Here is a 27,384-nt window from a genome sequence, read left to right on the forward strand (position 1 = left end):
TACCATTTGAGGAGCCATTTTTAACATGTAGTCAGGAAATTGCTGAAAAAAGGGTGGGGAATTATTTTATAAATATGTGGCTTTTATGACTTTATGCATCAATAATTGACAATGCTTGTATGGCGAACATAAGATATTCCACATAAAGCTAGATAAAGTTGTGTGGACTGTTTGTTTCTCTGTACGTTGTGTTGAAATGGATACATTAGCTTGTTAATGTAGACTCAGTGGCTTTTGGTTTAGAGGTATAACCATTATAACCTATATATTCATTATGTTTTCTTAATTAAACATGACTTATTTATGGAGAACAGACAACAAACCTAAACTGGCTCGCCTCAACAAAAGCACCAAGTTGAATTACATCTATTTATTCAACATATTTAACATAAAACACAGATTTCGAAAGCAGATTAAACACTCCAGGGACGAAGAAATCCGTAAAGAATAAGTGCTAAATTGTATTGGTGCCTTAAAAACATACCACTTTGTATCAAATCGATTCAGTGTGGGTGTGTATGACTGCAATCAATAACAATCTTTTCCTCGCAGACTTCGGCATGACGAGAGACATCTACGAGACGGACTACTACAGGAAGGGAGGCAAGGGGCTGCTGCCCGTCAGGTGGATGGCTCCGGAGTCTCTGAAGGACGGGGTTTTCACCGCAAATTCAGACTGCTGGTCAGTGGTGTGTGTGTGTGTGTGTGTGTGTGTGTGTGTGTGTGTGTGTGTGTGTGTGTGTGTGTGTGTGTGTGTGTGTGTGTGTGTGTGTGTGTGTGTGTGTGTGTGTGTGTGTGTGTGTGTGTGTGTGTGTGTGTGTGTGTGTGTGTGTGTGTGTGTGTGTGTGTGTGTGTGTGTGTGTGTGTGTGTGTGTGTGTGTGTGTGTGTGTGTGTGTGTGCACGATATGTCTGGTAGTATACAGTATAAAGAGAATAAGTGCATCTTAAGTAGGTCTTTATCATATGAGATCAGATCATGAGTGTGTTCTGTAGCTAACCTGTTTTCATCTGACATTGTTTACTAGCATGGCAGCCTCCGCCCTCGGGCTCGCTGCGTTGAGTGTTTACAAACTGATTTCCGCTGTCAGGTGTCTAATTGGCTCGTCCTCTTTGTCCCTTTGTGGCTGTTGTTTGTCTTCGAATTGTATTCCAGGTCGTTTGGAGTAGTGCTGTGGGAGATCAGCACGCTGGCCGAGCAGCCGTACCAGGGCCTGTCCAACGAGCAGGTCCTCAAGTTCGTCATGGACGGAGGATACCTGGACCGGCCGGACAACTGCGCCGACAGAATGTGAGTACAAGAGATGGACTGAGAAAATATATTGTGATCATTTTCACTCTACTTGAGTATGTTGGTTGACATTGCTCCGTCACACAGATGTTCTTACTGTCTACAATAGAGCCTCAACAGGTAGTCAATATAACAGTCACAATTAGGGAGTGGGTTATATCCCGAAAAGTACAGAATTTCTGAGATTTTATTATAAGTAAATTGATTAAAGAATAAAACTCAGAAATGTGTGACCTTTTCATATCGGATAATGTTTAAGAAGAATGTTTTAAGAACTTGTAAAAACGAACAATTAACTATGGTGAACGAACAAAACTAACCCCGATCTCACTCTTTATCCTCCACCAGACACAACCTGATGCAGATGTCTTGGCAGTACAACCCCAAGATGCGTCCCGCCTTCCAGGAGATCATCGAGATGCTGCGCGAGGACCTGCATCCTTCCTTCCAGGAAATGTCATTCTTCTACAGCGAGGAGAACAAGCCGCCTGAAAGCGAAGACTTTGACCTGGACATGGAGAACATGGAGAGCATCCCGCTGGACCCGTCGTCCTACTCCCAGAGGGAGCAGTGCTCGGACAGGGACGAGGCCTCCTCCATGGGCCTGAGGGGCAGCTACGAGGAGCACCACATCCCCTTCACACACATGAACGGGGGAAAGAACAACGGACGAATACTGGCCCTGCCGCGGTCCAGCCCCTCATAACATACTGTACACATCCCGTGCAAACACATCATTGCTATAGATTTGAATATATTTTTGTTTTTTGTTGTCATTTTATATATATATAGCACACTTTTATCACACTCTCTACAGGAGCCCCACAGTGCATATCTCAGGACCTTATTTTTCTCCTCCAATGCCACAAAACACACACTACAGCAGGTCCGCACACGGATGCCAGAAGACACTTTTTGTATTTAAGGACGGACCCTCCCGCGTCCCTCTCGTTCATGATTGTAGTTTATATACTGTATATACATATATATATACATATATATATATGTATATACATATATATATATATATTGCCAAGTTTGTGCTAGAATGGGTGGATTAACGATTCAACTGTGAAACAAACTCTTGACAAACAAGAAGGCTGCTAAACCCCTCCCGAGTCCAGACTGTTTCCCCCTCCCCTTAACTCAGCAAGAGGCTTCATCCCCGGGTTGCTACGTATTTTGAAAAAAGTGCCCTTCTATTTTGTCTGTGGCCTAAATCAGTTGTCATGGAGCTGTGTCTGAGTCTTTGTACGCAAGCGGATGACGAACTATGATTGAAAGACTTTGGGAACGCTGTTGGATGGTCAGATTCGGTCCATCGTCGAACAAACTCTTATCCACTGGAGAAGCTGGTTGAAGTGGCCTACCTCCTCACACTCTGCAGTATTCCAAAATGGCAAACAGGATAAACACAGGACTTTTGTTGGGTTCTATTTTTTAATTTTTATTTACGTCTCTTTCTTTTCCTTATTTTTTTTTTTGAGTTCACATTTACAGCTGAAGGATATTTAAACTGTTTTCAAAAACATGTTGGTGAACGAGTTCCTCAGATTGACCAATAGCTGCTTCTTTGGTATATTTTAGTGGGTATAGAAGATAAAAAAATATATATAAATATATATATATGAATATATTGTTGATGTTTTTGTACATAGCTGATATGTTGTCATTCTTGAGGTATTTACGATGATAGAAAATGTTTTTACATGTTAGTCTCTGTTTATTTTTTCTAATCCAGAAAATCCTACTAATTCGCTTTTTTTTGGACTCATGATCAACCAACAGCACTTGGTCTTTTTGCTACGTGATGCCTGGGAGTAAAGAGTGTTTGGCAACTTCAGCTTAAGATGTCTGCCCGTCATATCAAGATCAAATAAAATAGTGCTGTAAATAAAGCAGCGAGGTGCATTCGTGAAGAGGCTCCTTCAGTTTTTTCTGATATTTTCCATTCTTTCATTGATACTGTTTTTCAAGTCAGTTCTTTGTTTCTTTAGGGAGTACTGAGATTGTTATGTGTGTGTGTATATAAAGGGAAGTTTGTGTTTTATGTCAGTGAGTATGGGAAGGTAAGAGTTAGTTCTCAACAGAGCCAGAAATGCAAACATAAGGAGTAAACAAACTCGAGCCTGGGTGAGATGGGAATTTGCGAAAGGCCAACACAGATATTGATCTTTCTGGATACGAGAGAAATCCTTTGGCAGATTATTTTTGTTACACAACCACTCAACACTACAGCCAATTTTTTTGGCAATGAATGCTCAAATATGTTTTTTAGAAGATATTCTATTTTTTACATACTGATAATTGACTCATAATGATTAGGCTTTTAATTTGGAATAAACTTGACCATAGTTGCAATCATTTAAAACAAGAAAGGCTAAACATAAATACGACTAAGTAAAAAAGAAATGTCCTGATAGATTCAAATGCAGCCTATAAAATGTTTATGTACAGTACTTTTCCATGTGTATGTCTGCCAATACGCCTATAGTATTTAATAAAAACCTATCTCTAGGGAAGAAGACTAATGCATTTATCAAATTGCATATATTAAATGCTATGTGCAGTAATGTTTGTAATTGTTTTTCATGCTGGATGGCTGTGTTCATGTATTAGGGTTAGTACAATGATGCCACCTGCTGGACGCCAGCATATGGAAACTACCCTCTATGTCAGGGGTGTCGAACTCAATTTAATCTCGGGCCACATTAGCATCATGGTTGCACTCAAAGGGCCAGTTTTATATATAAGACTATATAAAAAATACATATATAAATATTTAATATATATAAAATAATGTGTTATATTACATTATTGCCTCTGAATTGGATTATTATCGGATAGGGTAATAACTTCATCATTAACTATGTCTGAAAGCAGAGGTCTAGGGCAAATCATCGCAAGTCTCTTTAGTGAGCATTTGACAAAATGATTTAAAAAGAAAAGGCAAATTCTGTAAAAAAAAAAAAAAGAAGTCAAAATAAAGATAAATGACATTTTGAAAAAAAGGTGACATTTTGAAAAAAAAGGCAGATTCTGAGAAAAAGGCAGATTCTACGAAAAAATGAATATTTTGAAGAAAAATAGTAAAATTCTGAGAAAAAAGGCTAATTTGAGATGCATTGTGGGACATGTAGTTTATGGGCTACGTGCTTCTATAAATCGGCCTGTAACCGTATAATAAACATATGATATTCTTTGCTAGCTCTTGTGGGGCCACAGAAAATGAAGTCACGGGTCGGATTTGGCCCCCAGGCCTTGAGTTTGACACCCCTGCTCTATGTGATGACATACTACATGGCCAAGCTTTGAACAATTTATATACGTATTAATCCTGCACATAACTGCACAAAATTAAAAACACATTTAAGGATGAATCCAGATATGAAAAACAAGTAAGCTTCGAGGAAAATTGGTTTAACACTTCCTTATAGGGAGTTTAGATGAAGTCATGCCTGACATTTATCTGATGCTTTTATCCAACACGACTCGCAATTAGAGCAATAAACCATAAAGGTTTAAAACAAACAAGGTATGCAGGTAAAAATAACTAGCATAACTAGAATTGTGACCGATTTAGTGCCTTCCGTAAAGGCTTGTAAATATGGTGTTACAGATTAGCTTCACTTACAATGTGTATTTGTATATTGAAAGAGTTTGGTTGGCTCTTATTATTCCTTTTACTATTGTGAAAAGATACTTTTATCTTTCATAGCGTATAGTGATTTCCTTTGACAAAGCGTTCTTAGCACCAAGTGTGGTTATGGGAGCTTTCAATTATAGCACACTCTTAACCAGCAGGTGGAGTCACGCACTTGTTATGAAATTGTAGATCCACGCAAAAGAAAAAACAAACAAACACATGAGTTCGTCAATTATAATTATTGAGGCATGTATGTGTGTTCATCACTTTAATGTTGTAGCTGGTAAAGGTGAAGTTAATTTGCTTTATGTACTGCTGGGTATTAATATACAATTTTAGGCTACTATTTATTTTTTAAGGATCTTCATTTGTAAATTAACCAAAGTTATAAAACTATTGGAGTTAAGAATAGAATATCGTCCCCCAAAATCTAGTGGCGTAGAAATGTTAAGTAGCATAAAATGGAAACTCAAGAATCTCAGATTGTTACTTAAGTACAGAATAACACCACTGCCCACCTGTCTTCAATTTGATACAAAAAATGCTTAATGGCAAATGTTACCTGAGTTCCTACCTGCATTGCCTTTAGTTGCCTATAAAGAAAAGCTGTGCATTTTTTTCGAAATAAAACAACATCTCAGTTTTCACACAAACAGGTTTCCACCCTCAGCGTGCTGGGCGCGGTGTCATTGCTTCTAACCTTAAAAGTAATCCTGAAATGTAATGTGATAATTAATGTCAATGCCAAATAATTACTGTGGAGCATGCAAGGTGCACAAGCATTCATTATGTAATTTAGACAAAGGTGGAAGATGTATTCAGGTTATAGCAATACTGCAGTGTTAAAATACTCTGCTACAAGTAAAAGTCTTAGCATCAAAATAGGATAAAGTACTCATAATGCAGAATGGCCCATTTAAGCAGCATATATTTAAAACGATTGTATTATACTTATTGATGCATTTATGTGATCATCAGTTCAATGTTGCACTTAGTGTGGGCTATTTGAATTACTTCAATTACTACTGGGTGGCTTATCCTTTAAGAAATATATGATAATGTATTAATTGACTAACGTTTTTTTATTAATAACATAGATCTGCAAATTAACTTGTAACTAAATATGTTAAATACATGTAGTGGAGTAAAAAGTACAACATTTGCCAACAAATTGTAGTGGAGTAAAAGTATAAAATAGCACAACACGAAATAACTCAAGTAAAATTACCTAAATGTTTTACTAAAACACAATACTTGAGTAGATGTACTTAGTTACATTCCCCCACTTAATTGAAAGGGAATGTGAGCAGCTGTCGGTCCTGCTGGATGAACCTGCAGAATGTGTTGACTGAACTAAACCATTCCCACAATGCTCAGAGGAGGAAGGAGGGCTCATCCAGAGGAGGCTGGGATTTATTTTAAACGCCCTCCTCCAGCCATGCCTCCCACCTCCATTATATCTTAATGTGTGTGCACTTGTTCTTCCTGAAGCATCCTCACTGTGTCTCCTTTATTTTGGACATTGTTGGAATATATTCCATATATTGCCTTTCCGTGATAAAAACTTGCTGCTGCTGCTTTATTTCAACACCAGGTGAGAGGAAACTATTGTTTAATTGTTCTTGTTAGATATGGCGGACAAGTTGATACACGACGGTGATTAATGTTAAAATGTGTTAGCAACGTAAATTAGCATGTTTTTGTTAGCATGGGTTAGCTACCTTTACCCATGCTAACTAACTTTATAAACATGTCGCCATAATGAAAACAAAAGCTGTTTCCTCTTAGTGTTTTGTTTCTTATTTAACTCGACATGACATGGGAAACTGACACTAATGTGTTACTTTAACTCTAAATTGAGGTTAATAAATAACGTATTTGTAATGTGACGTTGCTGTCGTCGGTTTAGTGACATTATGAAAGTTAGCTAAGGAAACTTCAATTTAATTTCCATTTGTCAACTGGTAATGTTAGCCTTGGGAAACACAGGTAGCTAACAAGTAGCAACCTGCTGTCACAGCTGTCTCAACTCTAGACTGGCTTGTTCTATCTCCCAAAACTGACAAAGCACCTGTCTCTGTTCAGTAATCCGACATTATAATGGATAATTTTAATGTTTGGAATCCAGGTCAATAGCTCTCACCTGTCACCTTGGGATTCCTAACATGCCAGCTACCGTTGATAACACAAATTCCCTTACGGTTTTGAGTTGTAATCAGTCACAGGAAACATCCAGACCTTATGGCTAAACTACATTATTGTGAGCAGTACTTTTCAAGTAAAACTGTACTGCCATTTAACAACAATGCAAGATAAACAAACAATAACCCAGGCTACATATTCATTGTGATTCAAGTTTAAAGAGTTTTCCGAATAATGTTCATACTCTTGAAAATTACCTGGGAAAAAAAGAAATCTAGTACAAATCTACAATTATTTGGTACATTTGGAAAAGCTCATGAAGAATGGACAGCTTACATAAGTTATAGTAAAAGAGCTCAAATGTGTTATTAAACAAGGTCATTCATGGAGGGTATCGGATCCAAATAGACTAGATTTGTTTGACAGTCTCATATGTTTACAATTAGAAAGTGCTGTAAGTTACACAGGGTAAATACTGCATTGCATGCACACATATGTCCCTTTTGGTAAAGGGTAGAATTCACCTGTTCACACTGACAGAAACAGATTGGCATGCATTTACACACTACACCAACATTAAAAAAAACACAGACAGTGTCGAGAAGTTAATGAGCAAACTGTGTCAAGGCTGGTTGATGTGACGGCATTATTTGTTATTTATTATGCCTTTTGCATCAGCTTTTGTGGTTTTAGAAAAATACTTCTGGGATGATGTGAAACAACTGCCCCCCAGGGCTTGTAAGAAACAAGAGCATTTCACATTACTTGGTTCTTTGTATCAGTTAGCTATTGTGACGTCTTTAGGCTAAAGGGTAAAGTTTCTGGGATTATAACCGTTGATGGCCGGTTTCACTTGCCTTGTCATGTTGAAACATCAACAGCTCTTACTTGTTTTAATTGTGTTGTTATTATTTTTCTCAGTGAAACTACTTTCCACACACTGCATTTAGCAGTTTTTCCTTCTTGTCTCTCTGTCCTCTGCAAGATACTTGGCAGACTTGCTGGTCTTGTTTTGTCTCTAGCAGGGAATGACCTGTATTTCATGCTGTTCTGTTCCCTTTCCACCCAGTGTGGGTGAATCATTTGAGGTGTGGCTGTCACTCACAACAAGGGGTTTCAACCGTTTCAACCTACAACCACAGTTAGCTAATAGCATACGAAGAAGCTTAGAAACATGTGCATAAAGAAAGAAATGTGATACGTAAGTGCCTGGAAAAAAAAGTGCTTAACCCTGGGCCTCACTTTTTAAAACAGTTGCTTTGATGTCCTTAGAGAACTACAATGTCTACTACAGACACAAATAACTGTAACTATAAATACTATATTGCTGATCATCACTTCCAAATAGTACATTGTTTGCCGAATTGTAACCTTTTTAAATTATAGTATGTTTACATAATGCAACAGTTTTTTTTTTTTTGTGAAGTCAGATTTCAAAAAATAAAAATAAAATAAAAGGCTAGCATGTAATAAATGGCTCAATCTTATCACAAATATATTTTTCTTTTGGAGTATTGTAATACAGTCTGGGGCATTGTGATTCCCCCCTATGATTTTGAGGACACAACAAGAAATGTTTGGGCAGAAGAGATCGTAACAGTGTCAAGATATGAGACTAGATTTTTTGGGGGCAAATAACTGATTATTTATTGATTGTCTGGCATTTTTATTCATGCTAAAATCCATGTCTTATCCCTGTGTATTGCAACTTTTTCTGGTTGGTCTGTCTGTCCATCGTTTCCCCTCTTTGGCCCACAAAGAATGATCTCAAGAGCCATTAGATGGTGAATGTTTCTATTGTTCACCTGCGTCGCAATGTAAACATCAAAGATTACCATTGTTATTGTGAGCATGTTAACATCGGGACATTTGCATTAGCTCAAGGCACTTCTATGCCTAAGGTGCTTGCATGGCTGAATCTTAGTCTTGTGTCTTAGTCAATTGCTCGCTTTAAGCAATTAAGAAAATTTCACAATTGTAATTCTATGTTTTAGCAATAGTCGATGGGCGGGGCCCGGGGGGTTTATTTACCTGTACTTATCGTCTATTTGCGGAGCCCATATCACCTATATCAAGTGTATTCGAAAAAACACCCACCTCTAGTAGCATAGTGAAGCTATTATGAATATAAGGTTTGATAAGCCTTTCTAAGCAGTTGGTACTTTAGTTTCTACTCTTGTTCTATAAAACATTTGGTTTTGTGTCGAACAGGTCGGCCAGAGGCTAGCTGGACAACTCCTGTGTGACTTTGCGTCCCAACTTCTTTAGTCAAACAGCTGTGTGTTTGTTTTAGGTGTGTCTGACTTTTACCAGCTGCTACTTTGACACAATTAGAATGCAGTATGATTTTTGTTACCACGTAAATAATAGAATGTTTTCGGTCTTATTTGCCTAAAGCTTTGCTCCCGCTGCATTGAAGGCAGGTGGAGGCCTTAGTACACAACAGTGGGTCAGTCTCATTGACTCTCATTAGCATGCACACACACACAGATACTCAGACACAGACAGCAGGGTCACTGAGGGCCTTTGCACCAACACCAGAACACACACCGCTTTCTGCTTTCTGACTAAGCACCTAATTCACTCAGACGGCGACCAAAGAGCCTTCAATGTCACTTTTGTTCTCCATTTTCTTCTCCTGATTTTATCCACCGTTTTAACAGGATTTTCTCCCTTCTTTTTTTTTACCAGTGTTACGAGGAAACAGTGTACACACGGAAAACAATAATATAAAAAAAGGTGAGTCATAGAGATTGTTTTTATTTAGAGTCATTCAAAAATAGAAATTAAGGAAAGATTTTTCTTCAAAGCTGGATTTGAAAGGATGTGTCAGTCATAGGATTAGACATGAGACATGTATCACAGTCACATGGAAATGCTGCACAGATTAAGGCTTGTTGACATTCATGTCTTGTGATGTCCCATTCAAGTCGAAAAGGAAGTTTGTGATACATTCACCGTACTCACAAACGGCACCTGTTTCCCTTTTAATTAATTGTTTCATTTGTAGTACAGCTGTGTGTTTGTCTAAGGGCTGTCCCAGTTTGTCAAACCTGTTCCCTCTCCAGTGTTACATTAGCTTGTTGTCTGGATTTAGTACCATGACATTAACTGTGTACTGTTTCTTTTTTTTTCACCTTTTTATTTTTTATTTTCGTATAAACAAACAGCCAGACAGACAGCACAATAGCAGTTGGCAAACAAATTAGGATGACAACAATGTGATTCGAGTTCGACAGGATAAAAAACAAAGACAAAACAAAAAATAAATGAAACAAAACAACAAAAAAATGGACTGCGACAGGACAAAAATCAACAATAAATCTAAAGGCTCTGAGTCTAAGTCCATTATTAGTAACTTAATGCAACAGTAGAGATCAAGGAATGTGCATAAATGGAACAAAAATACCAAATATATCAAAAGATTAAAAAAAAAAAAAAACATAGCACTTGTTGGTCAGCCCACTAATTACAATTTAACACCACAGGTCCACCACCCTGTTGTACAAAGACATCCGGCATGTCCAGCTCCCGCATATTTGTAGTAGGGGTTCCAAATCTTGTGGAATTTCCCCAGGGAGACCCTCAGTATGCACCTTATTTTCTTGAGTTTGGCTGAATTTAGGACTTCTTTTAACCACAAGGTGTGTGAAGGGGATGTTGGGGACTTCCACATGAGCAATATCAGGCGTCTGGCTAGTAAGGTAACAAAGGCTATGAAGGCTGTCTCCAGAGAAGAGAGTGGCCATGTGGGTGGGGTTACACCAAACAGTGCGGTCATGGCATTAGGAGCGATCGGTTTTCCAGTGATTTCTGACAGTGATCTAAAGATGTCAGTCCAATAAGAGTGTAAGACCGGACAAGACCAGAACATGTGTGCATGACTCGCCGGTGCTTGGCTACATCTGTCACAAGTTGGGTCCACCTCCTTATATATTTTAGAGAGCCTGAGTTTAGTAAAGTGTGTACGATGCACTACTTTGCACTGTATCAGTCCATGTCTAGCACAAATAGAAGAGTTATGTACATTAGCGAGTGCTTTTTCCCAAAGTTCTTCAGAAATCTCCTCCCCAAGATCTGTTTCTCAAAGAGATTTAATGGAGTTCAGGGTAACCAAACGAAGAGAACAAATCTGAGCGTAAATACACGTCATCATTCCCTTCAGAGTAGGTAACGGCCTAAGGACTGTGTCTAGCGGCGAATCAGTTGGGTGATTAGGAAACTGAGGAAATCTATTATTAACAAAACTGCGAATCTGTAGGTACCTAAAGAAATGGTGCTTAGGTAGTGCAAATGTATCAGATAGCTGTTGGAAAGAGGCAAATGTGTTGTGAATATAAAGGTCTTTGAATGTTTTAACGCCTTGGTTAAACCAAATAGTAAATGCGCCATCTACTAAGGATGGAGGAAAAACATGGTTTGCAGTTAAAGGGGCTAGTGTAGAGTATGTTTGGAGATCAAAGAAACGTCTGAACTGATTCCAAATTTTCAAGGTTGCTTTGACAATTAAATGTTTTGTGTAAGCAGAGGAGGGGGTCTTAATGAGAAAGTGAGCCAATGCTGAAAGAGATACTGGACTACAGGAAGCAGCCTCCATTTCAAGCCAAACAGGCGGAGAGTGCTGTGAGTCGCAGGGTCCGATGGGCACGGTCAAGTAGAGGCGTCTCGTCCAGCTTGAGCAAGTCCCGGAGCAACTGCGCGACGAAATCAGTGGCACGGGCTCCCTCCAGTCCCTCCGGAATACCCATCACACGCAAATTATTCCTCCGCGACCTGCCCTCAAGATCCTCACATTTGTCATCCAAGCGTTTCACTTGTGAAGTTAGCATGTCAGCTTTAACTTCCAGCTTGTCCATCCGAGTGTTGTGGTGAGTGGCAGCTTGCTCCAGATCTCGGATCGTGGCTTCGTGTGCCTCTACTGCACGCTGAAGTGGTTCAACTGAGCTCTTCAGTTCTTGTCTCACAGACAATATTTCAGAGTGCAGACTTGCGGCCGATTCATCAATTTTCTTGAATATGTCATTCTTGAGAAATTCCATCATTGATTGTAGCAGCGAGGCATCTAGGGTGTCCCCAGCAGCGTCAGCAGCGCTAGCCGAGTCAGGAAGGAGTGAGGGTTTGAGCAGTAGCGTGGGGAAAAAATTAGGGGAAGCCAATACGTCCTTTCTTTTGGGGTGGGGGGGGGTGTGGTGGTCAATGTAATAACGTAACCAGATGAGTGATTACAGCGCCCAGTATCATTTTACACACATTTGTATCATACAGATGCAGGACTTACACACGCCTGTTATCTGACCGACAGGTCCGCACGCACTCTCCAGCCGATACTCTTAATAAGCATTCATTCACCAACTAAATCAGGAGACCTTTAACGTTTTACGTCCGGTTCGCTCCTTTGTACACAGCTCCAGTTTGGGCATTGGCCTGTCATCAGATTGTATTTGTTGTTGCTGCTGCAGCGGAAGTTTAGTACAATTATTTTTGATTAAATACTCCAAATCTCCACCCTCCATAATTGCACTTGCTTCAGTTGCTTGCTACTTTCTAACGGCGGTGAGAGTGGTGCAGTAACGCTATCTATCTTCTATCGATTAGATTTATGATTCGAAAATTATAAAAGTAGGGTAGACATGTGGATATTATCCGACTGAACAAAACGTACATTTACCTAACAGGTTCGTTTTCCACTGACCTTTTTTCGAGCTATTTTCCAAAATCCTATGGAGAAATCCCATTGCTATTTTGTCGAGGGAAACCGAGCGCAGCTTACTTCCGCTTTTTGGGACGCGTCACTGCACCACTAAATTGATGCGATTTGATTGGATTATGAGGCAAGGGAAGCCGGCCGCCTCTGGCTTCCCTTGGCATGGCCCTGACCAATCACAGGTTGGCAGGGGCATGACGTGAGCCTCATCTGATTGGTCAATCCCTCCATTTTTTTTCACCAAGGGAAGCAAATTTCGGCTGGCCTCCTCTCGCAACAGAGAGTGTAATCTACTGTTTCACCATAACATCTAGAGGGGCGCTGTTTCACTCTTTGTAAAATACTCAATGAGAATGGGGGAGAGATGGGCCGGCAGCAACACACAACAAAGAATTTCCGAAACTAAACGAAGTGTTTTTATTTATTTATTAAAATTATAACTTCAATCCGAAAAAACAGGGGAAGCCTGGCTTCCCTTGGCCTCCAGGAGAAAACGCCACTGGGTTTGAGGCCTCCTTTTGCGAGGTCTTGTTTAGATCGAGTAGTAGTCATTTTGGCCGGTTACAAATCAAAATAATTGAGCTAGAGTAATTTATAAGTACCTTATGAGTTGTTGCATACTATTAGTGAGCCAAACTGCACAATGGGAAAGTATTTTGAAGTCACTAATCTCGGAGCTGTCAGGACACGTCTACTCGCCTCCGTGCATTGCATTTTCTTCAATGTGTCTGTGTACTTTTTCTTGTGTAGGCACCCGTTCTGTCTGAGGGCTTGTGAGCCAGCAAAGAGCTTTCAGGAACAAATAATAAAGGTATGTTTATTTGCACTTCCTGTTGAGTAATTAATCCTGTAAAACCTCATTGCTTCTAATGTGGCACCGGGCGAGGATCTTTCTGTCTTTGTTACACAGTCTGTTTTCTCTCTCTGTCAGCTCTGGGGAGAGAGTTTCTCCCCCGGCCTCCCATGGCCATGCCTGTCTCATCAGTCCAGGAATGACAGTCACCCCTAAAACACACACTGCTCAACCTGATTCCTCCTTTAACAACGACACAAGGTAGGTGAACATCTATTTTAACAACTAATTTTTCCTTTAAGAACCCTTAACATTTACAGTAAGGAAAGACAATCTCCTGGTATAGCTGCTATCTGGAAACAGTGGCATGCTTTTTTTTTACATTCATCGTCACTCTGATAAAGAAAAGCGTTACAGTAACTGATTCTAAGTCAGTTGATGTTTCTGTTTGTATTTACTGGCATGTCCCCCTTTTGGCATCAAGGTTGTGTTACACTTGGCATCAGATAGATTAGATCACTGACGGTGTCTGAATGTTTGCGCACTGATATCATTGTTACCTGTTGAGGTTCATCTCATCACATACCAACTAGATTGGATCCGGTGAAGATGGATGAGGTGGACGTCCTGCGGTTGAAGCCTTCCTCTGAAGACGCCGTGTCGCTGGTTTCCTCGTTGGCTGAGCCCATCAACCTCGAAGGTCAGTGAGTTTTTGACGGATCGGTGAGAAGCTGCTGAAAGCTCCCTGTACCACCAACACAAACACACTTTTTATAATTGAAACAAATACTCATATGAACACAGAGCACAATATTTGTTCGGGTTACACAAATCCTAATGTGGCTTTCTGTGTGTTACCAGATTCCCATTATGCTTTGCTGCAAGGCGAGCTGGAGCACGACCTCAAGAGCCTGGAGGCGGAGTCTTGGAATGTGGGAGTGGACCAGAGCTACCTGAAGGCCCTGAGCAAAGAGGCCGTGAAGAGACAGGACGTTATCTATGGTAATTTCCACCAGCTACATCTGACTCTGATCAAATCCCCCCCCCAAAGCCGTAATCATGTATGACCTTTTATAGTGTAGTACAGAGACTGAACTTTCTCATGTCAATCAGCAGCTGAAGGAGATTCATCTTACACAGTGATGGCACGATTTAAGCAGAGATGACAGTGCCTATAATTATGATGATGAGTAATGCTTATTTTAACTCGTATGACCTTTTCAACCACGCTGCTATAACAATAATGGGTTGAAGAATATAACTAAGTGCAGTCAGTTAACCAATTACTGTACACTTTTGAGGTACTTGCTTCACCTATAATTGTGCGTCACTAACTTAAATATTTCACTTTAACATGAATTATTCAGTAATAGGCCATACTAAAAAATAGAAACTTTGGCTTTTGCAATATATGTTTACTTTTATGCTAATTTCAATGTTTAAGTAAGATTCTGAGTATTTAACACTGGTATTGCTTCTTTTATCCAAGAAAAAGGTCTAAATACTTCTTCAACTGCAATTGTATTCACCTAAGAATATATTTCTCCAGTTTTGATTACTTATATTTACTTACATGACTTTGTTTGCCTTCCTTCTCTTAATGTACCCTATACAAATGTTTCTATATGTTTTCCTTCTCAACCATCAAGACACTCTTCTTTACTTGTATTTCCTAGAGTTGATCCAGACGGAGATGCACCATGTACGCACCTTAAAGATCCTCCTCCGTGTCTACCTGCACGAGATGAGGCAGTCTGCGCTGATCGAGGAGGCCAGGCTGGAGCGGCTCTTCCCTGGAGCGGAAATGCTGCTCGACCTCCACCAGCGCTTCCTTAACTGCCTCAAAGCGCACCAACGCCAAAGTCTGGAGGAAGGAAGCACAAACAACTACCAGATCACACAACTAGGGGACATTGTCATCTCTCAGGTAGGGTCTTTTGAAAGCAGGTTTTTGTGTAAATTATCAATCATTTGAACTGATCCTCTTTAATCGATGTGTTCAATAAGAGAGGGATTCTTTGATGTTATCCTCAGGTTTACTTTACACCCTTTATCCTCTGGGGTCAATTTGACCCCAGTAGTTTACAACTCAAGACAATGATCATATTTCAAATTGTAACCAACATGTATGTCTCTGGTGCTTTGGGTATGGTATCTTAGTTGAATACCTAAATAACCATTTAAATAAAACATTACCCCAACCTTCCCCCCACACAGACCCCTTTATACATCCAGAATTCCTATTATGTGAATATCGACAAATATATAAATCACCATAAAATCTCACTGACTGAAATAAAATGTTAAAGTAAGATCTTTTTGATGTTGTAAAAGGACCAATAACTAAAGCAGAGGGTAGTTTTGTTTTACAATGATACATGTGCATGTAATAGTCACCTCAATATCGTCCTACACAATCTACACAAATATTGAAATTTGTATACGTTTTATACTACTAAAACAAACTGGGGTCAAATTGACGTACAAAGTGCGTACAGGACATTTAAAAAAGATCTTCATGTTCATTTGATGTTTACCCATTAGTTCTCACTAAATTAGGAAAAGTCATGAAATACTAAGCAAAAATAATAATAATATGAACCATTTTTTTAACATTGAATGGGGTAAAATTGACCACAAGGATAACAGGAGGGTTAAAGTAAATTGTTTCGAACAGGTTGACACACAGCGATTGAGATGTGTGGTGCAGTGGGTTGTGCGTTGGTGTTGGGATCAGGGGGTCACAGGTTCAAACCCCACTGCAGTCAGCATTTCGTTGTGTCCCTGAGACACTTCACCCCAAATTGCTCCTGTGGAGATTACCCACAGTATTGAGTATGTGAGGTGCTTTGGATAAAAGCGTCTAACAAATGACATGTAATGTAATATACTTTTCCATACAACTGTTCTTCAAAACAACCGCAGGGAGTTTGGGCTATTCTTTAGGATTCCAGAAAGTTTATAAAAAGATCATGAATTTGTCTGAAAACATTGCTCAATGTTAATCACATGTTTGTGTAATTGTGTTGTTCCGAGGCGCACTGCATCTCCTACTCCTCTCCTATTGTACGTTTGTACTGAAACCATTGCTTGCAAATGCATCTGGACCTTTACTCTCAGCTCCACCGTTTACTTAGTTTCTGACTCCTAAATGCTATGTTTACATTTCTACACAGAGGCTTACGACAAACAGTCTCCCTTAAAATGTTGTCAGACATCTTATCGTACAACTCTGCTGTCAAAAGTGGGATTAAGTTGCAACATGTTCATATTTAAATGACCTTTTACCATTTAAAAAAGAATGGGCACATGCATTACTTTCAACCATTGCTTCCAGGGGCTCAGATCCCAACTGACAGACTAATTGGTCACCATTACCTGATATGTAGGATATTCAGGTATAAATAACTGTGTTTATGGTGCTATTTATTTATACAGTATGTTCAGTATACATCCAGGATATCTCTCTCCACCTCTGTCACTTAGTGCTGAGTGAGTGAACAGCTGTTCATGGGAATGGCTGGTATGTGTGATACAGGGACTACAGGTGCATATGTTTGATCCATTAACCCAGGAATGATGCTGCGTCACTGGCATCACATTTTTGGAGAACCATTTCTCCTTATGTGTTTAGAATCACAGATCACAGAGCTTTCTGTTCTGAATGATTGTTTTTGTAGCATTACAGTGAGAAGAGGATTTACAGACAGAGATTGAACTTGCTTATAAGTCATATCCAGTTGATAAACATATATTTCTTTTGTCCTTATTGTGTTAGTTCTCAGGTGCACTGGGAGAAGGAATGATGGGGTGTTACAGTGTTTTCTGCGGTAACCACATTGAATCCATCAGCTCCTACAAAGAGCTGCTGCAGAACAACAAGAAGCTGCAGACCCTCACGAGGGTGAGCAACATTCACTCATTGGTCAATTTACAGACATGGATACGATTTTCTACACGACGCCAGGGAGGCTTGCATGTTGAAGAATTTGATATTAACTAGTTGCCTCTCTAAAAGTATCTTTGACATTGGAAACTAACAGAAATAGGAATGATGTATGTCTTGAAAAAAAAAAACGTTCTTTATTTTAAAACAGAAAATAGGTCAGCTGCCTCTGGTGCGGAGGTTGGGAGTGCCTGAGTGTTTTCTGTTGGTGACTCAACGCATCACAAAGTATCCAGTACTGTTGGAGCGAATCATACAGAACACAGAAGGTAACACCTCATTACACGTATCTGCATCTCAATAAGTCAGTATACCACTTTCAGATAACATTTTAAACTGAATCCCAATCGGCTTTTGCAATACGAATGGTTTCATATATAAGGTGTTCTCTGCTTCTCTCAGCTGACACAGAAGAGCACAAGTCTCTGGTTCAGGCTTTGGCGCTGATCAAAGAGAACATTTCCCAGGTGAACTCCCAGGTCAGTGAATACGAGAAAGACGCTCGTCTCAGAGGCATCGGGCAGCGCCTGGAGCCAAAATCTCAGGGCCGTATGAAGAACGGAGGAGTTCTCCGCAGAGAGGATCTGCTGCAGGAAAACAGGACGCTGCTGCACGAAGGCACCGTCACCTGGAAGACCTCCGGGAGACAAAAAGGTTTGTGACTTTGTTGGTGTTGTCCTTTTCAATTTCCCCTTCTCACAGTTATGCAAGTGACCCGTTTGGCTACTTATTCTGATTATAAGCAGAGGTGCAAGGGAAAATAAGTCTTAAATGAAAATGTTTTTTTTTTTTAATTGGCCGATCCGACTTCCCTGACAACTTAAACTTAAAAACAGCTTTTTTGTTTCCCTGTTCCTTAGTGCAGTGTAAGAAGGAGGAACAAGACATCAAGTAATACTTTTAATTAAATATGAACTTCATTCAGGTTCTTGCTTCAATGCCTCACCCTTTTGTACATGACAAAAGATACTTCCTCACAACTTTACAGGGATGATGCAATAGGTGAGTGGAAGGTCACTGAATTACTGCAGTATTACAGGGGTGTTTTTTGGGGCATTTCTTCGCCAGATTTTTTGCCAGATGAAGGCATAGATATATAATGAAAAGGGAAGAGGCATGTCCCATAACAGAGGTCCAAAGGCAGTAATCAAACCTATGAACTTGCGGTTTTATGGCATGCACTGAGCTACAGTACTTTAACTGCATGGCAAATTTCTTTGTAAAAGCCGACTATAATAGCTGAGTCATCACTGAGGTGTTGAGCATTAACAGTCAGACAACATGCACACTGTATCAAGTCCCTCCATGCGGTTTGACTTAGAACATCCAGCACTTGTTGATTTGATGCCGTTTGTGTCTCCCTGCAGAAATCCAAGCTGTGCTGCTGTCAGACGTGATCCTCCTCTTGCAGGAGAAAGATCAGAAGCTTGTGTTTGCCTCTATGGTGAGTTCAGCTATAATAACATTGACAAGCTATTATTCTAAGAAGGAAAAAAGTTGTTGTTCCAACTTTATCAAATTGTTACATTAACATCTCAGACCGTGTTTCTAAAAACCTGCTGTGTTATCGTGGCTCACACAGGATAACAAACCGCCAGTGATCTCCCTCCAAAGGCTGATTGTGAGGGAATTGGCTAACGAGGACAAAGCCATGTACCTGATCTGTGCGTGCACAACGAGTCTGCCGGAGATGTACGAGATCCACGCGCGCTCCCGAGAGGAATGCGTCACATGGATGGCGCTGATTCGGGAAGCTGTGAACCGGTAAGCTGAAGACTTCTAGAAAAAAGATCAGATGTTCTGGTTTAGTAGACCGCCATGAAGAGTTGTAACAGCCTATGTGAATAAGCATTTATACCTAATGTTGTTTGATGTGAAAGAGCATCATCATTGAGCTTTATGGCAGTAAATCCTTCAAACAGTAAACAATTTGATTTGTGTATTATCAGCTTATTATAGTACATTTGTTTGGCTTTAAGTTGATTCAAATCAGGATATCATTGAGTTGCCAAAATGTTAATCATCATAACCTTCTCTTTGCGACATATTGTAAATGTGGTATTTATAGGTGTGCATATAATAAGTATGATTATACTTAGTAAGATGTCTGTGTGATGCAGCTATCCAGAAGAGCAGCAGCACCGCGAACTGACCGCCAGTCTGCAACGATACCAAGGTAAGACAGACGGGGGTACTCTCTCTTATTTTAAATTGAGATAATAATAATAATAATAATAATCAATTAAGACCCATTCAGTCAAATATATTTCTCACCATAGACGTGTCTAGATGATGAACAATGTGTTTATCCACAGCTTCTAGTGAGCCTGCTTAGCCAACGTAAAGGCCTTCAAGTAACACTGTTTTTATAAAGGAAAAAACGAGACGGGTTTGCAAGCTGTAACAAAAACATCCTCCTATGATGAAGACGATGTGATTTGATGTATATTTGCGCGATGCATCATTACATATGTGTTGGGAGTTTGTAAATATCAGTGTGTATACGATATACTTTATTGTCCCCGTAAGGACATTTGTTCTGGACTCCGTCCTGCAGTTCATGTACATATACAAACATAGTGGACATTAAGAGACATACACATATCATCAGTCATACACCGTTTGAACAAACACAATACACAGACGCACATACTGATAATGGCAACCTATTGCACAACCCTCATGGCCAACATTTCAAAAAAGTACATTTCATTTCATGTGAATGTTAAGAAGCTTAATCGACATAGTTAGGAAATGTGTATGATAACTTTCTTTCTCTCTGCATTCCCACTAAATGTGTAAGTTAGACATGTTACTCATTGTCTGCTGTTGCCCTTTAGACATTCTAAGAGTGAGGGATGAGCAGATCGTGCAAAGTCTGACAGAGAAGCAGCAGATCTTCGCTGCTCTCTACCAGACGATGACGGAGCAGGAAACCCCCCACAAGGGGCTGCTGCTGCGAGGAGACGCCACCCCCCTCCAGCAGGGGGCCACGCTGCTCAAAGGAGCCATCGAGGAGGGTAAGAGCAACATCAGCTCCTCTTCTCACTTTTGTTGGTCATAGTTAGATTAATAAAACGGCATTCTATCGATCATAAATCTATCAATTAGATTTACAATTAGAAAATTATAAAAGTAGGGTAGACATGTGGATATTATCCGACTGAACAAAACGTGATCCGTCTCTTCAATGTGTGTCAACCACAGACCCTATTTCCAGCTATTTTCTAAAATCCTATGGAGAAATTGCATTGCTTTTTGTCGAAGGAACCGATGTGCAGCTTACTTCCTGGTTTTAGGACGCGTCACTGTGGCACTCTATTTGTTCTACATTGGTTACCTATGAAAACACAATCCATAGTTGATTTTAAGAGATTTGTATAGAAGAAAATACATTATACACGGTTATCATATTTATATATTCTTTGCAAGAATAGAATAGAAATATATTGCTTAACTTGCACAATATATTCAAGCCTTCTTCTTAGCTTCTGTATAGCTAGCTCTCACAACAACAACAAAAACTTCTCAGTTCCCTGGTGGGTCCTTAAATGTGTGGGAAAGGCCTGGTTTTCCACACATTAAATGCGTATGTGTATGAAGGTGTGGGAAGGAACCCTGCATACAGCCAAGTACTGACTCAGAGAGTGCTGAGGAGTTCTCTCCAGGAAGAGATTAAGGAGTTTCTTTTTCTCTTTTGTCTGCAGTGGAAATCCTGCAGAACCTGCTCTTCTTAAGGATTAGAGACCCAAACCTTGTTGTTGACGAGAGTAACACACAGGAGGGGCTGCTGTGGGGGGGCGAGACCTCAGCTGATAATAACCCTGCTGCACGCGCCATGAAAAGTAAGCAGACATACGTTTCCGATTTCTATGCATGCTAATATTAGTATATTTACACTGAACAAATAAATGTTTGACTGCAATTCATTTATCTAACATATTCTCTGACAAGCTAACAAACGATGTGTTTTATTGACTTATGAATGTGCAACTTCAGGATCAAGAACTGTTGTTATGCATTTGAATAGAGGTAGTCTAACAACTTTATTTGGAACTCATTCATAATTTGGAGAAGTTAACATATTGCTCACCTTTTGTATAAAATACAGTATTCTAATATTTGTTATAAACAGGGGTGCTCATAACTGGTACACAGGTACGCATGCGCGGCAACAATCTGAATTGCGTACCGACGTACTTGTGAAGCTTTTCCAGAAGGCGGTTAGATCACCGGACGACAGAGTCGGTCTCCGTGTGCACAGACGGGGGCTGCTGTTAACGTCGGTCTGTACAACGGAATTGTGCCAAAACTACGCCAACCGGCTGCGGAGGGAGACTCCCCCCCCCCCCCCCCCCCCTTCACTTGAGAACTGCGCTAAAACAGCTGATCACAACGTTCATGCTCTGTGGTCACGAAGTACTCCACTAGCCCCCCAGCCCCCCCCCCCCCGTTGACGTTTGTGATACAAAGGGCTTCATCATATAACTTTGAGTGCAGCCAGAAGTTGGAGTACCAAACACTGACTCCAGGTACTCATCTGAGTACCTCACTGAGAAAGTGATGTGCACCCCTGGTTATAAACATGTATCGCATAGTTTTTTCTTACTCTAGGCTCAATCCTACTGTGATCCCACACGTTCACAGGGATTAGGTAACTGTAGACTTTGGATGTGTGTGGTTTGATTTTCTCAGATGGAGATGAAGCTGAGAGGCCAGATGGCAGCGAAGCATCGAGTGAGCCTGAACTCCAGGAGAGTTTCAGCTCTGAGAGCCTGGACCAGTTTGTGAGTGTGACATATTAAAAGAATCTGTTCTTTCATCTGGTATTTGTTTAAAGTATTTACATTAATTGTGCTATTTTGCTTCAAGGCCGAAGATGACACACAAAATCCTAACTGCAAATTAACCTCCGCACATTTCCCTGAAGCAGAGGTAACCCTTCCAATACTTATTTGCTTTGTTATTTTCCTCATTCCTATTCATTCGTACATACATATTTATATCTGTCACTAATGGTATTATGGTGTGTATTGTTGTTTTGTGTAGGTGTGTGACAGGGTGATACTGCTTGCACAAAGGCTCTACAGTTTAGAAGTAAGACTTGGTGTGAATTGTTCTTAAATATGTATATTGTATTCGACAGGCACCTCATTTTATTATTTATTTTGCAAAATGGTCTTTTAATGTTTTGCTGTGAATCTAAACGTGTCCTAACATAAGAATAACATTAGTGTTCTATCACAATAATGAATGGTATGTTTTCCGATGTTGGACACAATGTGATGTTTAAATTCAATGTTTCAACGTGCAGGCAATCATCACCCAGCAGGACAGCCAGATTGAGCTGCTGCACGCTTTCCACACGAAGAGCAAGCAGCCGGCCCGTCACTACAGCAGCGTGCTGCTGGAGCAGGAGAAGCAGCGCAACCTGGAGAAGCAGAAGGAGGAAATGGCCAACCTGCAGAAGCAGCAGGTCCAGCATCGAGAGGTGCAGCAGCGCTGGGAGAAGGACATGGAGCGGCAGAGGGTTCAGACCGAGATCCTGGAGGCTCAGCTGCGAAAGAGGGATGAGGACTGCCTGATGTTGGAGAGGAAGCTGAGCGAGGACAGGGCTGTGCTGGAGGAGCTGAAGGAAAACTACCAGCAGGACTTGGAGAGGCTCAGAGAGTCCACGAGGTCCGTGGACAAGGACAAGGAGCGTCTGAATCAAGAGAGGAGGCGTCTGGAGCACATGCTGGAGAAATGCAACAACATGATGCAAGGAAACTCCAACTATGATGATCCTTCTCAAGTAAAGAACTGGATTTTAATAATACCCGTTTATGAACTTATTGTGTGCTTCTCTGTCCACCACGAAGTATCATTTAGTTGAGTAACATTTAGTCAGCTAAGTGTATATAATAATATGGATTATGAGATCATCAGAACTTGTTTGAGCCTTGAATTACAGTGAAACTGTTGATGATCAATGACCTAAGAAAACTGAAATTAAATGTGATTAAATATTTTAAGTATCAACATTTTGTTGGAGTAAAATACAAAAGCACTGAACTCAATCTTCACAGGTAGAAGTCAAATGAGCGATCAGTTGAATTTGCTCTGAAGTTGACAGTTTGAGTTTTGCATTTCCTCTCTTTCTAGTTGCGGAGTCTGCAGTCGTTCAGGGGAAGTGTAGTGGGCGGAGGTGGGACATTCAATTCAAAACCGCACGTCTTACCCACCAACTCGAATACCTTGGAAGTCCCTCCGAAGGTGCCCCCGCGCAGAGAGAGCATCAGCCCCCAGCCGGCCAAGCCCGAGCTGCCGCTCCACCTAATCAGCACCACCAACCAGGTGCACAAACCTGCATCCCTACTGCAGCAGATCCCCACCAAGCTGGCCGCTGCGTCCAAGGGGAAAGAGAAGAGCTTCAAGAGCAAGACCAAGAGGTCCCACCAGAGAACGCACAGTGCAGGTCAGGAGACGGGCCTGGGCTTATTGTCCTTTTCCTCAGATGTAAACAAAGTAACATAACAAGCAAAGAAAAAAGCAACACAACTAGGGGCAACCCCCCAAGGAATATTGTACTTTTAACTCCACTACGTCAATTTGACTGCTTTAGTTACAAGTTACTTTACAGATTTGTATTATTCGCAATTACAAACGATGAGTCAATAAACATTCAAACGAAGTAATAGGTTACTATCAGCAGCAGTACAAATGTAATTAAGATAAGCTGCACCATCACCACCTGTAAAATACACATTGCCTTTGGTACTTGAGTATATTTTAAATGTAAATTGTTATATGCAGGACTTATACTTGTATCAGAGTGTTTGAAGAATTTATTTTGGCTACTTTTACTTGCACCTCTGTCTACAGACTGAACAACATTAATGTAGTTATTATTGGGAAGAAACATTTAGTTGCAGCTGGAAAAAATACACACCATAATACCAGCTGAACTTTTAGCCCTCTGATTCAAATGTCCTTAAAGTTTTGGTTAATGTGTCCACATGCATGGTTCCAGCACTGACCCACTCCTGTCTCTCCTCCCGCAGCCTCTATAGACGTGAGCCAGATGCTGCCCATCCGAGTGATGGGGAATGAAACAAGCAGTCTGAGAGCCAAACGCACCGGCAGTCCCCAAATAAGAATCTACCAGTCAGGTACAGACGAGTCATCAAGAACCATACCTCCTGTAGACTTAAATTCAGGCTCCAAAAGTAACATTTAAAATAAGCAATGTCATTTTACTAAGGTCTATGTTTAGTGTTGAATATTGAACTTTGAACTTAATCAAAGCCTTATTCATAAATGTTTAGAGGGGACACTGTGACTGTATATGTTGAGTTTTGATTCATTATAGTGTTTTACCGAGAGTATGAAAGTGAATTCTCAGAAAAGCAGCAGCTGCAGAAGGATTACAAGTGCAGTAGTTACTACTTTCCATGCCTGCAGGTGGAGACATCAACATTACTACTTCTGCAGATGTATTCCTTTCTTTCCTGTATGGTGCAGGTTGGCATGTGTAATCTAGCAGCTCCCCCTTGTGGAGAATCTGCAACCTGGTGATTTAGTTTGTGAGTTCAAGCCACTTTCATGAGGTGCCTGATGACCAAAAACAGGACAGGGCAAGGTTAAAAGGTGATGATGGAACATCTCAAACAGAACAGGATATGAGCTGAAACACTATCTTGATATGGGTATACATTACTGTCCTGGCCCAACACACACACACACGCACACGCACACGCACACGCACACGCACACACACACACACACACACACACACACAGGCCGTTTCTCAATCGCGAGGATACTGGCTTGGTAGTCGCATACTTCCAAGTATACTTCCTTCAAAAACGAAGCAAGTATACTTCCAAGCCACGGCTTCGGAAAACAAAGAAGAATGGAACAGGCTAACAAGTGTGCCACTCTCTCTAACGGTTCAACATAAACTGTACCGAAAATAAATACCTCACGATGTCTATCTAATTATGAACTTGCTTTACTTTACTACACATTTTTGGTGATAACAAATGCAACAAAGTAACATATTTACCAACACATGTTCTACGCAACTACATACTTACATTTAAATGTGTGCTGCGCTGCGTCGGTTCAGCCATTCTCCGCAAGGGTTTTTGAAATTGGTCCGTGAGCAGAGCATTGTGGGGATTTGAAGGACGCGAAGTCTACCCATGTGCAGCCTCGAAATTAACCCCAAACCAAGGACGTGGCCTCGGTGGAATTCCAAGTATGCTGGAGATTGGAACAGTCCTTCGGCGGCACTCGATGACGTAGTATCCTTGAAATATTGGCTTAGAAGCCAGTTTCCTCGCGATTGAGAAACGGACACACACACACACACACACACTCACTCACTCAAAAGGACACACACACACACAAAAGGACGCTTGGGATATATGCTTGTGTACCATTACTCCTACGACTGGGATGAGGAGATTAGGCATGCAGTGCAGAGATAGCAGGAATGGTTTATATGGTTAGGTGTTGCTGTGACTTTACTTGTACCTACTGAAGACAATTATTCATCCGTTTGTTGCTCCTCCAGGTGCCTTTGACCCACCAGAATCTGTTCGCAATAAGAAAACGTCTCAGTCCTTCAGCACGCAAAAGAGGAGCAACGATGGTCCCCCACCACCCCCACCTCCGTTTCCCACAGATATTCTGGTAGCAGGCAAAGAGAAGGTAATATTCCTTTAATCCTCAACTACACTCTGGAGTCTGGACCGGGCCTCGTCCACCATAAAAACTCAAATGAAACACTGATGGAGCTGTTACGAGGACTTTCACACATGGAAAGACTAATGGATGTTATAAAAGACATTGGACATGACCGAAAGACGTCTCCATCATGAAGAGGACCGTCACGGTATTTTATCACTGGAAACCAGCTGTTTGTTTACAGATTGGTCAAAAAAGTAAATAAATACTGATGGACTTTGTAAAAATATAAAATATGTACAGAGATCAACCCATTTGCACATTGAGAATATATATAATACCATTTTGAAACAAAACCTTTAAATGCCAAAGTTGTTTATTTGAAATGAAAGTCGGTTGCCTTTTACCATTAGCACTCATGTCTTAACTGCTAAGCTTGACTTTTATTTTACTTAATGATACATTTTAGATCTAAGGAGCCAAGCACAAACTTTTTATTGCAGAGTGAATCCGATAACCGAGGAATTTGACCTGTAGTTTCGCTCTTTGGTATTTCCTGTCATCATGAAACTAAAAGGTTATGTGAATGAACCTACGGTTTGTAATATCAGCTGTTTATTGCACTTCCTGAATTCAGGTTGGTTTTCGTTTACGACTAAACGGCCGCGGGAAGCATTTATAAGAATGTAAGATAATTACTTACAAGTGGCATTCCCTGTTAAATAAGGTTCTGGCATAATTCAACATGTTGATGATGGAACTTTGTCTTTTTTTTTGTTTGATTTGAATTTCCAATACCAACCAATGGTTCTTGGAATAAAAGATTGTTGACTTGAGTTTTTGGTTTATTGGCTTCATGTTGTTGAAGAAAACATAATGTTTTCAAAGAAACTAAACTGGAAGTAACTCAAAACCATAAGTGATGCTGAGGTGCTTTTAATTGAACTTTCCCCATTCATTTCCTGTTATCCAGTGGAAGTATTTCAATGTAACACAAATCCATCCACATTCATCTAGGCTGGCTGATAGAAGCAAATCACAAACAAGATTACATTTTTTGTTTTTATATGATATATTATATATTTAATAGTAGTTTGCTTTAGGTAGGGCGATGTCTAATATCTGATTAGTATGAAGTATCATATACACACAAAATACATGGTTGGGGAAGGGTGTTACCTTGAGTACCGT

The 27,384-nt window shown here is 40.4% G+C and overlaps 2 protein-coding genes across 4 annotated transcripts in view; both read left to right on the forward strand.

The window, feature by feature from the left end:
- Positions 1 to 3,208, forward strand: part of insra (insulin receptor a) — a 53,824-nt gene extending 50,616 nt beyond the window's left edge. Inside the window, exons 19-21 of the mRNA XM_079650537.1 lie at positions 553 to 682; positions 1,155 to 1,289; positions 1,638 to 3,208. Coding sequence (XP_079506663.1) covers positions 553 to 682; positions 1,155 to 1,289; positions 1,638 to 1,995 — 623 coding nt within the window. The 3' untranslated portion in view covers positions 1,996 to 3,208. The remainder of the gene's footprint in view (positions 1 to 552; positions 683 to 1,154; positions 1,290 to 1,637) is intronic.
- Positions 3,209 to 6,262: 3,054 nt separating this feature from the next.
- LOC307020875 (rho guanine nucleotide exchange factor 18-like) lies at positions 6,263 to 27,029 on the forward strand. Of its 3 annotated transcripts, none has more exons than XM_079652522.1 (22): positions 6,263 to 6,529; positions 9,769 to 9,816; positions 13,532 to 13,592; positions 13,713 to 13,835; positions 14,143 to 14,274; positions 14,436 to 14,576; positions 15,251 to 15,501; positions 17,353 to 17,478; positions 17,672 to 17,789; positions 17,923 to 18,174; positions 18,888 to 18,964; positions 19,103 to 19,284; positions 19,641 to 19,696; positions 20,361 to 20,540; positions 21,228 to 21,365; positions 22,216 to 22,307; positions 22,393 to 22,455; positions 22,570 to 22,617; positions 22,835 to 23,314; positions 23,665 to 23,977; positions 24,564 to 24,671; positions 26,081 to 27,029. In XM_079652522.1, exons 5-22 carry the CDS (start codon positions 14,184 to 14,186, stop codon positions 26,230 to 26,232), a joined length of 2,868 nt encoding a protein of 955 aa, XP_079508648.1. In that variant the 5' UTR covers positions 6,263 to 6,529; positions 9,769 to 9,816; positions 13,532 to 13,592; positions 13,713 to 13,835; positions 14,143 to 14,183; the 3' UTR covers positions 26,233 to 27,029. The 3 variants fall into 3 exon arrangements, with proteins under 3 accessions (XP_079508648.1, XP_079508647.1, XP_079508646.1); XM_079652521.1 differs by having other exon boundaries at positions 14,168 to 14,274; XM_079652520.1 differs by lacking the exon at positions 9,769 to 9,816 and having other exon boundaries at positions 14,168 to 14,274.
- The last annotated feature ends 355 nt before the right edge of the window (positions 27,030 to 27,384 follow it).

This window comes from Notothenia rossii (genome assembly GCF_949606895.1).
Source record: "Notothenia rossii genome assembly, chromosome: 9".
In the NCBI taxonomy this organism is placed as follows: domain Eukaryota; kingdom Metazoa; phylum Chordata; class Actinopteri; order Perciformes; family Nototheniidae; genus Notothenia; species Notothenia rossii.

What these genes read in the sequence shown, in the direction of transcription:
- LOC307020875 (XM_079652521.1), top strand. Translation starts at nt 13,774, where the DNA reads ATGACAGTCACCCCTAAAACACACACTGCTCAACCTGATTCCTCCTTT. An exon ending in AGCTGCAGACCCTCACGAGG is followed by an intron (nt 17,479 to 17,671) that starts GTGAGCAACATT and finishes ATTTTAAAACAG; the next exon opens with AAAATAGGTCAGCTGCCTCT. An exon ending in AATAAGAATCTACCAGTCAG is followed by an intron (nt 24,672 to 26,080) that starts GTACAGACGAGT and finishes TTGCTCCTCCAG; the next exon opens with GTGCCTTTGACCCACCAGAA.